Source organism: Monodelphis domestica, chromosome 4 (genome assembly GCF_027887165.1).
Source record: "Monodelphis domestica isolate mMonDom1 chromosome 4, mMonDom1.pri, whole genome shotgun sequence".
Lineage (NCBI taxonomy): Eukaryota > Metazoa > Chordata > Mammalia > Didelphimorphia > Didelphidae > Monodelphis > Monodelphis domestica.
The window spans coordinates 454,300,036-454,311,694 of record NC_077230.1 but is presented as its reverse complement, the minus strand read 5'-3'; the positions used below and the strand labels follow the sequence as shown (position 1 = coordinate 454,311,694).

The window sequence follows — 11,659 nt, the reverse complement described above, 5'->3', positions numbered from 1 at the left end:
CCTCCATTTCTCCATACTCTGTTCCTCTCCCTTAGACATTTGTCTCTTCATCCCTTTGTCTCTTCCATTCCTCCCATCTTGAGGTTCCTATCTTGGGTCCCTTAAACATCTTCCCATTTTTCCTCGGTCCACCATCTCTCTGCCCCTCCATTCTTGTCACCATCTTTTGCTTGCTCTCTAGATCCTTCCTTCTCTTTCCCCAGTCTTTTCCTCTCCTGCTGTCCCTCCCTCCTTTTCTTCTCTTCCCTCTGTCACCTTAACCTTAAATTCCCTTCCTTCTGTCCAAAATTCTTTAACTCTGTCCCCTACCCTTTTATTTTTCTATCCTTCAGAATTCTGGTTCTATGCTCTTCATCCATCTCTTCCCATTTTTCTGTCCTTTAATCTTTCATCCTCATCTCTCTGTCCCCATCCTTCTATCCTCCTATCTCTGAAAGGAATTCTTCCCCGTCCTCATTTTTTCCCTCACTCCCATGTTTCTGCCACTCTATCACTCTGTCCCTTCATTTCTCTATCCACCCATCTTTGTCTTCCACCTCTCTATTCTGTCCTCTGCCCTGTTCTTTAGGCCTCATTCCTTTGCCCTTCAACAATTTCTCCTCCATTCCCATTTTTCACCCTGGGCCTTTAACTTCTTCATCCCTTTTCCAGTCTTTTGCTCTATCCCAAAGGACCATCAGTCTTCTGTCCTCCTATCCTTTGGTGCTCTCATTCCTCTGGTCTGGTTTCAATATTTGTTTCCAAGGTCTCTTTCCCCTGTTTCTGTCTCATACTTGGCCTTCTTTCATTCTCTCACTTCACACGATTCCACTGAATGACCTCTACTAAAGTGCTTTCCAGTTCTAAAATTCCAATGAGTCTTATGATCCCTCTGCCTGCTCATCTTGTTTCTCCCTCCTCCTATCCCCCTTTCCCTTCTTCCACATCTCCGACCCTCATTCCTTTCTTCATTCCCTATCCCTCTGTCCTCAACCCTCTCCCACTGCCTCCTGTCCCTTTCCTCTCACTTTCTGTCCCAGCTCCCTCTGTTCCACCATTCTTGTCCCCTAAACATAGCTACCCTTCTCTGTCCTTTGGCATCCCTCAGTCCTCCATCCCTCTTTCTCAAGGGGTTCAGAGGACGTGAAGCTTAAGGTCTCGGCCAGCTCGAAAATCTTATGATGTCTCTGCTGCTCTCTCTCTCTCTCTCTCTGGCCCCGTTCTACTGGAATAGGGAGAAGGATTACAATGGCATCTCAGAGAAGGATGGAGCTAAGGTTGGGAATGCCATTGCAATTGAGGTTGGGGCTATGATTAGGATGGGAAAAGCGATGGTGGTAAGGTTAGGGATGGGATGAAGACAGGGATCGAAATTATGATGGTGGCGTTAGGGGTGGAGATGGGCACGAAGACAGTGCTGGAGATGGCCGGGGTTATGGCAGAGGGGAAAATGAAGACGGGAATAGATACTGGTTAAAGCACTCGGCTCTCCTAGCCCCCCCTGGACATTCAGTTTTCCCTTAGTCTGTGGGGTTGGGCCCTAGCAATGCCAGGTTCTCTCCTTTCCCCTTCAGGGGGACAGACCTTACTTGACTAATTAAGAGTCGGAGATGGGATATCATGGTGATGAATTAACAAATTATCTCTTTGCTGTCGCCAAGCATTGGCCTTCCTACTTACTGCTACTGGATGCTCTTCCCCGCCACCCCCTTCATGTCCATCTCTGCCTCTCTTATTTTCTCTCAGCCACTTGCTCTTCCTCGACCCTTAATCCCTCAATTTTCCACATCTCTGCCATTCTCTTTCTCTTCATTTCTGGCTTCTTCTGATAGATCAGTCTGTCTGCCTGTCTGTCCACACTGTCTATACTTCATGTTTCTTCCTGATTCTCCTTCTCTCTTGAGGTCGATGTTTGTTACCACCCCCACCCCCACTCCCCATCCCTCTCTCTCTGACTCCAGGTCTCTCCATCACTAGCTCACCTCTGGGGCTCAGTCTCTTTCTCAGTCTTTTTAGTCTTCACTCTTGGTCCCCCTACACCCTGATTTGCCTCAATCTCTCTCTGGTCAATGTTTCTCTGTGCTCTCTGCAGTCCTAGGGATCACCAGTCTCTCATTCTTCATCTCATGATCTCTCTCTCAGTAGGGCTGGGTCTCTCGTTCTCTGTTTGCCCATCACCTCCCTTATTCCTTCTCTCTCTCTCTCCTCCCTCTCCTCTGTCTCTCTCATTCTCTCTCCCTCCCTCTCCTTCTCTCTCACTGTCTCTGTCTCTGTCCCTACCTCCCTCTCTCTCCTTCTCTCTCACTGTCTCTCCCTCGCTCCTTCCCTCTCTCTCCCTCCCTCTTACTGTACTTCTCTCTCTTTCTCACTGTCTCTTCTCTCCCTTCCTCTCTCCTTCCATCTCTCTTTCACTGTCTATCTCTCTCCCTCCCTCCCTCCTCTCTCTCGCCCTCCCTTTTCCTGTCCTTCTCTCTCTCTCTCCCTTTCCTCTCTCCTCCATCTCTCTCTCACTATCTCTCTCCTTCTCTCTCCCTCCCTTTTCCTGTCCTCTCTCCCTCTCTCTCTCTCCCTCTCCTCTCTCTCTCCGTCTCTCTCTCTGTCTATATCTCTCTCCTTCTCTCTCTCCCTCCCTCTTTCCCTCTCCTTCTCTCTCCCTCCCTTTTCCTGTCCTCTCTCCCTCTCTGTCTCTCTCTCCCTTTCTCTCCCTCTCCTCTCTCTCTCCATCTCTCTCTCACTGTCTATATCTCTCTCCTTCTCTCTCTCCCTCCCTCTTTCCCTCTCCTCTCTCCCTCCCTTTTCCTGTCCTCTCTCACTCTCTCTATCTCTCTCCCTTTCTCTCCCTCCCTGTCTGTCACTCTCCCTCTCACTGTCTCTCTCTCTCTCACTCTCTGCCCCCCCCCCATTGTCAGACCTGCTCCTTTTCTCTCCCTGACTCTGTCTCTGGCTTGCTGTCTCTTCCTCCAGCTCTGGGGTTGCCTGGCTGAGGCAGAAGGAGACCAGATGGGTCAGAGCTCCCAGATCTCCAGCCCCCTATCTGGAGCTCTGCTTGGTAGGCGGGGCGCGTGGCACTGCGGCTCCCACCTCCCGGGAGACACTCCCCTCCCTTCCATCCCCCCCTCCCCCAATGGCCCACTCAGCCCAGAGACACCAGGAGAGAGACAGAGAGATCCAGACAGACAAACAGACAGACAGAGCCCCCGAGGGAGAAGGGACCAGGTGGAAGGAGCCGGGGTTCTTCTTGCTCCTCTCCTCTGTCTGATTAGTGGCTCTTTCAGAGCCAAACCCTGGACACTCCATGGCCGAACCCCACCTGAGCCTCCCACCACCCCAGCTCTCTTTCCCGCAGAAGTGAATGTCTTTATCTGCAGTGTGTGCGTGAGACAGACAGACAGACACTGAAAGCCAGGAAAGGGTGGCGGGCAGTGGCTGCAGAATCCGGGGAGATGGGGGGCCTGGGTGCCCGTGTAGACCCCTGTGTGTATCTGGGCAGGATTGTGCCCCTGGCCCGGCTGTGTTTGTTGAATGAGTAACTAAGCGTGTCTGGCCAGGTGGGGGGGCTTTTCATTTGGGGGGAGTGGCACGTCTGGGGGGGGGGCACAGAAATGGGTGTGAGCACACCTCACTGGCTCACATGTGGGCCCGGGCGGGAGGTGTGTGTGCGAGGGATCTGTGGGTGAGTGTGTGGCTCGGGGGCCTGGGCCATGTCTCGGTGCCTCCTTCTTAGACTGAGCCCGGAGACGATATGAAATTTAAAAAAAAAAATCAATTTTCATTCCACTTGTGCAGACAGTGTCCCGGGGAGGAGGGGGAGGGAGGAGGGAAGGCGAGAGGGAGGGGTCCGAGGGCCGCGAAGGGTGGGGAGGAGGGAGCCAGGCCCGAGGCAGCTCCAGAGGCAGCTGCGGGAGCTTTAAGGAATCAAAACAACTGGTTAAATCCCAGCTCGAGGGGAAGGGGGAAGCAGGGGACACAGAGGCAGAGGGGTGGGGGCACCCACAATTAGACACTGCGCAGCGGCAGGCTGTGGGTCTGGGCAGGAACAGAGATGGGCGCCGGCACACCTTGTGAGTGTGTGTGAGTGTGTGAGTGTGTGACGGGGAGCGGGGTGTTTCTCTGTGTGTGTCCAATCTGTGCACACACGCACCTCTCTGTGCTGGGGGCTGTGGGGCCAGGCGGGGGGGGGGGGGGGCAGAGGAAGCAAAATAAAATTAAAAATTAAAACTTGCCCGAAGCCCCCATCCCTGTGTGAGTGAGGAAAGGAGAAAGTGGGAGTCTCAGCCCCGGACTGGAGGAGGGGGAGGAGGAGAAGCCGAGCCAGAGACCCAGAGAGCCTCGGAGGCCGGGATGACCGAGGCAGAGGCTGGGAGCTGGGGGGAGGGGGAGCCCCAGAGACTGCCAGCTTCGCCCCTGCTCTTCCATCCCAGCTCTTTGCCCCATCCTGGCTGGACCCTCCGTCTGGGCTATGCTGGGCTGCCCCAGGCTCCTTCCTGCTCCTCTGGGTCGATCGGGAATCAATGGGGCTGGAGGGGAGCCGGGGGCGGGAGGGAGATCAAAGCGAGAGGTTGGGGGTGGGAGTAGCTGGCAGAGACAGAGACAGACCCAGGGAGCCCAGCGGAGAGACAGAGAGACATGGAGGGGGAGACAGAGACAGAAAGAGAAGCAGGCGAGAGGCTCAGAGGGGAGAGGGAAGGCGAGAAATGCCCACCAAGGAGCCCTAGAGATGGAGAGAGATGGCACGCTGGCAGAGATGGGCAGGGAGATAAAGCCACACGAACTCTACCAAGATGGCCAGATGCCCAGAGACAGACAGACACACAGACCTGGCGAAAAGAAGGGAGGGAAGGAAATGGGGAAACAGACACAGAAAGAGCTAAGGGGGGAAAGAATAGAGATGGCGAGGCAGAAAAAGAGAGCCAGAGGCAGCCCCAAAGAAGGGAGAGGCCACTGAGAGAGACAGCGAGAGCACCAGGAGAAGCAGAGACGGAGAGAAATGGAGACACAAGCACACAGAGGCAGGCCTTAAAAAGAAGCAAGCCAGCAACGAGAGAGGCAGAGAAGAAGAAACAAAGAGAGGCAGAGACAGAGACTGAGGCAGAGAGACAAGGGAGGGGGAAACTGAGGGTTGGCAGCAGCGGGGGGAGGGCTTGGGAGGGAGCGGGCGGGCGGTCCCCCGGCTCCTCGTTATAACGTGTCCGGAGGAGGCGGCGGGGAGTTGAAAGCGTCGGGAAGAGAAATCAAAACCAACACGGAAATGAGCTGGCCCAGGGAGGGGGAGCCGGGGGGTTAGAGGGGGGGACAAGGAGAGAGATGGGGGAAAGCTAGAGAGATGGGGAGAGATGAAGGAAAGACGGGGGAGAAGTGGACAAGAGATGGAGGAGAAATGAAAGGGGGAGATATGGGGAAGAGATGTGAGATGGGGAAATGAGGGAGTTAAGGGAGATATAGAAAGAGATGGGGGACCGGGGGGAAGAGATGGGGAGAGATGAGAAATAGAGAAAGATGAGGGAGAAATGGGAAGGGCTAGAGGAGAGACTGGGAGAGATGGAGAGAGATGAGAGATGGGGAAAGATGAGGGAGGACTGGAGGAGAGACTGGGAGAGATGGAGAGAAAAATGAGATGGGAAGAGAGGAGGGAGAGATGCAGGAGAGGGAAGAGAGGTGGGGAAGAGATGAAGAAGAGATGGAGAGAGCTAGAGGAGAGACAGAAGAGAGGAGGGAAAGAGGGAGAAAAAGGTGGAGATAAAATGAAGGGAGAAGGGAGATTGGGAACAGATGCAAAAAAATAGAGATGGGAAGATGAAGGGAGATGGGGGAGAGAAATGGAAAGCTGGATAGTAGAGGAAGGGGGGGGGGGGGAAGATAGGTAAACCTGGGTCCTGGATAGCCGTTTGCAGAGACATGAGGTGGGAGAGATGGAGGAAGATGACAGAGGTGGGGGTAGCAGAGGGAAATCCAGAGAGATGGAGAAATGGGGGGGGGCTATAGGAAGAGATCTGGGGTAAGTGGGGAGTACTAGGGAGACGAGGAGATGGAAGCTAGAGGGAAAGATGAGGGAAGGGGAGCCGTAGGTAGCATGGAAGATAGAAATAGCAGGTGGGGTACTTTTGTAAGGCTGGCTGAGGTGTATCTCTAGGTGTGGGGTGTCTGTGAGAACCTGGTGTGTACGTGTGCGTGTGATGTGCCTGTGGAGGTGTCTGTGTTTGCACTAGTTGGGGGGTGGGGGAGGAGGATGAAGGTAGTAATCAACACAGAGACTTAGAAGACAGTGAAAGAAGCAGTCATGACAGCCCCAGAGGAGCGAGACTCAGAGCCAGAGAAAGACAGAGACAGTTATATCCAGAGACAGACATAGAGACAGAGACACAGAGAGAGAGACATCCAGAGCCAGAAGCAACGGCAGAGAGAGAGAGAGAGAGCCTGAGCCAGACGGGGCTTCCTGAGCCCAGAGCAGACGGAGGATGTGAGGGGAGCTGTGGTTTCAGCAATGGGGAAGGAGGGAAGCTGGGGGAGAGCCGGCAGGGCGAGACACCGAAAGCCAGAGTCTGGGGCCTTGAGAGGTGGGAGGGAGAGGGCTGGGGATGTAGGAGCCCCAGGCAGGAACGAGAGAAGTCGGAGAAGATTGGGGGAGTCTCGGCACAGTGGCCAGAGAGGGTGGGGAAAGGACCCCTGGGCCCATGGGCCCCCTCGCCTCACCCCCTTCTCTCTCTGTCTCTGTCTCTCCTTTTCTGTCTCCCTCCGCATCTCTGGCTTCCCGGCCTCTCCGCAGCGCTCCCAACATGGACTGTAACTGCGTCTCGGACCTGCTCTTCACTCCGCCGGTGCCCGCACTCTGGACTCCGGGTAACTCTCCCGGCCCTCCCCAAGCGCCGCTGTCCGCCTTCCCTTTTCTCTCCCCTACATTGCCGCATCTCTGGCTCTCACTAGAGGTGTCTCTGCCATCTCTGTCGTTGTTTCGTCTCTGTCATTCACTCATTCTCTACTCCACCGTGGTTTTGATATCTCCCCCCCAATTCCTCCATCTCTGTCTCTCCCAATTCCTCTTTCTTCCAATTTCTCTCTGTCTTCTCTCCTAATTCCTCCATCTGTGTCTCTCCCATTTCCTGTCTCTCTCCCAATTCCTCTTTATCTCTCCTAATTTCCCCATCTCTGTCTCTCCCAGTTCCTCTGTTTCTTTCCAATTCCTCCATCTGTCTCTCCCATTCCTGTCTCTCCTAATTCCTCTTTCAATCTCCTAATTTCTGTCTGTGTCTCTCCTAATCCCCCATCTCTGTCTCTCCCAGTTCCTGTCTCTCTCCCAATTCTTCCATCTGTCTCTCCCAATTCCTCTTTCTCTCCTAATTTCTATCTTTGTGTCTCTTCTAATTCCTCCATCTCTGTGTCTCTCCCATTCCTGTTGCTCTCTCCCAATTCTCCCATCTGTCTCTTCCAGTTCCTCTCTCCTAATTTCTATCTTTGTGTCTCTCCTAATTCCTCCATCTCTGTCTCTCCTAATTCCTGTCTCTTTCCCAATTCCTCCATGCGTCTCTCCCAAATTCCCATCTCTGTTGGTTTCTGTCTGTCTCTCCACTCTGTCTTCTCTCCCAAATGGAAAGCTTCCTCCAGTCACCCCAAGGTTTGGAAGGTGGCAGGAAGGGGGGGGGTTGGCTTCCAGAACATGGAGGAAGCAGACCATCACGGAGGATGGGTGTGGAGTGGAGAGGAGGAGATTGCTTGGGAGATGGAGGCATGGTCCAGGGAGGACAAGCCTGGAGAATTGGCAAGTGGCCAGTGGGGAATGGGAGATGGGGAGCTGAACAGCGGGGGTGGGAGGGGGCCAAAGCTGGCCATTAAGAAGGTTTCCTTTGCCCGTCTTTTCCTGAGATGCCCTTTCACTCCCATAATCATTCTGAGGGGAAGAAGCTGTGTGTAGACAGATCTCAGCACTGTCCATAGGAACATGGCCCCGGGGGCCGCTCATTCATGTGCTGGGACACTTGGGTCCAGGGAAACGAAGTGTGACCCAACTCACCCACACCCTGCCCCTGGTCCTTGGCTCCCTTGAAATGTGAGGGGGTGGGCAAGGGACTTTGTCAGAGAGCCGGGGGAAGGTTATGGGGGCATTTCCTCTGAGGAGCACCCCTGGGCCATACCTGTGAGGGTGACAGGTGCTTGCATCCCTGGGGTGTCTGTCTCTCTGGACTTGGGCGGCCAGGACTGGGGGACAGAGAGGCCCAGGATTGCCTGCACAGCCCTCGAGGCTGCCTTTCTCCCACCAGTAGATGGTGATGGGTTTTGAGAAGAGGCCAGGCTATCTGGGAGATGGGGGGGGACCCCAAGAGCCTAAGAGACCCCGAGCTGGGGGGATGCAAAGCCCCTGAAGGTGGCTTCTGGGATCAAAAGTGTCCTTGGCTTTGGGCCCCAGGTGGGAAGTGAGAGCAAGTACTGGCAACCCTTGGCCCCGAGACACTGAGGCACCCCCTCGGAGACAGCCTGTGGGACTTCAGAGGAGAGGAGGCTGGGGGATCCCAAGTAGAAAGAGGGTGGGGGGATCAGGACTCCTGAGTCTTCAACTGGAAAGATGTTGGGGGCCCAAGTAAGAAGAGGCTGGAGAGTCAGGATGCCTCTGCCCTAGAATCAATACTGTGTTTTAGTTCTGAGGCAGAAGAACTGTAAGGGCTGGGCAATGGGGGTGAAGGGACTTGCCCAGGGTCACCCAGCTAGGAAGATTTGAACTCAGGACCTCCCATCTCTGGGCCTGGTTCTCCATCCACTGAGCCACCCAGCTGCCTCCTCTGCCCTGACTTCTGCCTTCCTCCCCCCAGGCTTCGCCTTCCCCGACTGGGCCTACAAGCCCGAGTCTTCGCCTGGCTCCCGGCAGATCCAGCTGTGGCACTTCATCCTGGAGCTGCTCCAAAAGGAAGAGTACCAGGGTGTCATTGCGTGGCAGGGGGACTACGGCGAGTTTGTCATCAAGGACCCCGATGAGGTGGCCCGCCTGTGGGGGATCCGCAAGTGCAAACCCCACATGAACTACGACAAGCTGAGCCGGGCCCTGCGGTGAGCCAGGGGCCAGGGGCCCTGCCAGGAAGGATGGGGGAACAGCCGGAGTCCCCAGGGGGCCGGTGCAGAAGCAGGAGAGGATTCACAATGGCTGGGTCCCTAACGGGGCAAGGGTGCCAAGGCTCTAGGCAGGCTGGAGGATGGAGAGGTGCAGACACCCGGCTCCCTGGGAAGAGGGGGCTTTAGGACTTCTCACTGGGGAAGGAGGGTGCTTCTTACACCCAGATCTAGCCCCAGTCCAGAATATTCTCCTTTTGCTAAACCCCTCGCTAGCTGTGTGACCCTAGAGCTCCCTTGGCCTCAGTTTCCTCATCTGTAAAAACGAGGGCATTGGCCTGAGTGACATCCTCCTGGGAGGCATGGGGCTGACTCCCTGGGCCCCCCCTCATCCCCCCTGCAGCTACTACTACAACAAGCGCATCCTTCACAAGACCAAAGGCAAGAGGTTCACCTACAAGTTCAACTTCAGCAAAGTCGTGCTGGTCAACTACCCGCTGCTGGACATGGCCACAGCCCCCCTGCTGCTGGCCCCCGGCCCCTTTGGAGGCGCTGCGGGGCCCGATGGGCCTCCCCTCACTCCCGAGGTGAGCCAACCTCCCCTGAGCCCCGAGTTAAAGCTGGGCTTCTAGGGCAGGGAAGGCAAGTACCTGCTGGGGGAGTGTCCCCAAGGAGGCGAAGGGGCTCATGGGAAAACTGGGGGGGGGGCGGGGGATTCTGGACGCCTGGGTCCTTGAGGCAGGAAGGGGAAAGCCTGGACCTCCCTTCTCCTGCATCACCCCTAGACGTTACAGAGCCTGTTCTCCACCCCGCGCTTGGACCCCGGAAGTAGGACCCCTCTGTTTGCCCAACACCTCTCTGCCCCCGACACGGACAAGCTCCGGCTGGACGGGCCATTTCCCTTCCTGGGCTCTGGTGAGACTCTGGGGAGGGGGGAGGGAGGGACAGGGGCGTCTTCGAGGGGTGGAGGCCCCCCTGACCTCGCTCTCCATTCTACTCCCCCCAGGTACTGCTGGCTACTCGAAACCCCCGGCCCTCCTGAGCCCCTACGGCCGCACCTTCCCCGAGTACCCCTGGAACTTTAACCCCTACTTGGCGAGCCCCTTCCCCAAGCTGCCCGCCTCTCTGTACCCCCCGCATTTCTACCCCAACCCCCTAGCGGGATCCTTGGGCCAGCTGCCCGCGGGGCCGGGGGGAGGAGGCCCTGCCACAGCCCCACTCCTGGCAGGCCCCACGGGAGACGGGCCCGGATCCCAGAGGGCAAGCCTGGCCCCGGGTGCCCGTCTGGCCCTGCCGGGGACAGGGGTCCCCGAGGTTCCCTCTCTGGGGCCCAAGGAGGAAAGCGACTCGGAGCTGGAGGTGACCGACGTCAGCGGCTGCAGCTCGGACAGTGAGGGTGACGACGGCGCTCCGGGCCCCCCCGAGGGCCAGGGGGGCCGAGGCGGGCCCGGGAGCTGAGGGGACAGGGGACTAGGGCGCCGGGAATCCTGCCTCCCTCCCCCGGGGGCCAGGGTCTCTTCCCCCACCTCCCCCTCCAAGCTCACCTCCCCGCTCCGCCCCAGGGCAAGGAAGGTACGGCTGGTCCCTTCCGTGCCCCAGCGAGCCGCCCCCACATCTCGCCCTTCCTCCCCAGGCAGAGGGGCCGGGCTTCCCTCCCTGCCAGGCCAGAAGGGTCCGTCTCTCCTCTCCAAGCTGCTCTCGCGCCCACAGCCCAGCCCGGGACGGGCAGGGGACGCGGGGCCATCCCTTCCCCTCCCTGGCTTGTCTCCTCTGCAATGACCAGACTCACAGCGCCGGGGTCCGAGCTGGCTCCGAGAAGCCCTTCCTACACGGCCGGCCCCCCGGAGGAGAGGACACAGGGCAGCCTCCCCCAGACCAGCGGGCCGCTCGGTACCCTTCTCCCCGCCCCCCGGAGCCCGTCCTTCCCCCGGGCGCAGCGGACGCAGGCTTCGTCGTCACGAGGGCCGAGGGCCTGCTCCCCAGGTGCCCGGCGGGGCCGGGTCCGAGACGACCTCTTCCGGTTCTCGTGCACAAGCCTCCCCCTGCCCCAGCCCCAGCCCCAGGAGTCCCCAGCTGTACCCGCCCCCTTCCAAAGTGCAATATGGTGTCACCCCGGCCCCACCCACGTGTTTGTGAGCCCCGCCCCAGCCTAGTGGTCATGTGCTTGTGTCTGAAGGAGGAGCTCCTTCGTGCCCACCCCACCCCGGGCCAGGGGGCTCAGAGCAATAAATCCGCCCGCCCCCCCGCTCCGGAAGTTTATTACAAAAATAAAAAAGGAGAAAAAACAACGGGCAAACTGAGTCACGTGTTGGGGGGGCGCGGACAGGACCCGGGACAGCTCCAGAAGGGCTCCAGAGCACTTTCTTCAGGGTTGACGGAAGGGGCTTGGCTGGAGACTCAACCCCAGCGGGCAGCGAGAGGACTCCGAGGACAGGGCCAGGTCCGGAGCCAGGCACTTGTGGCTGGGTGACCCCGGCCAAGTCACTGACGACCCCCCCACACACACAGTATTGATCCTGAGACGGAAGGGGAGGAGAGACCGGCTGAAGGCCCCGGGGCTCCCTTAGGTAGTGCCGGTGGTGTTATCCCCATTCCCCAGATGAGAAAACGGAGGCCCCACTGGCAGGAAGCGGCAGCTGCACCACAT

The 11,659-nt window shown here is 57.5% G+C and overlaps 1 protein-coding gene across 1 annotated transcript; it reads left to right on the top strand.

Annotated features, from left to right (window-relative positions):
* The first annotated feature begins 6,752 nt into the window (after nt 1-6,752).
* Nucleotides 6,753-11,520, top strand: ERFL (ETS repressor factor like). The gene is made up of 5 exons (XM_056797017.1): nt 6,753-6,816; nt 8,778-9,012; nt 9,416-9,599; nt 9,798-9,927; nt 10,019-11,520. Exons 1-5 carry the CDS (start codon nt 6,753-6,755, stop codon nt 10,468-10,470), a joined length of 1,065 nt encoding a protein of 354 aa, XP_056652995.1. The 3' UTR covers nt 10,471-11,520.
* Nucleotides 11,521-11,659: the final 139 nt, after the last annotated feature.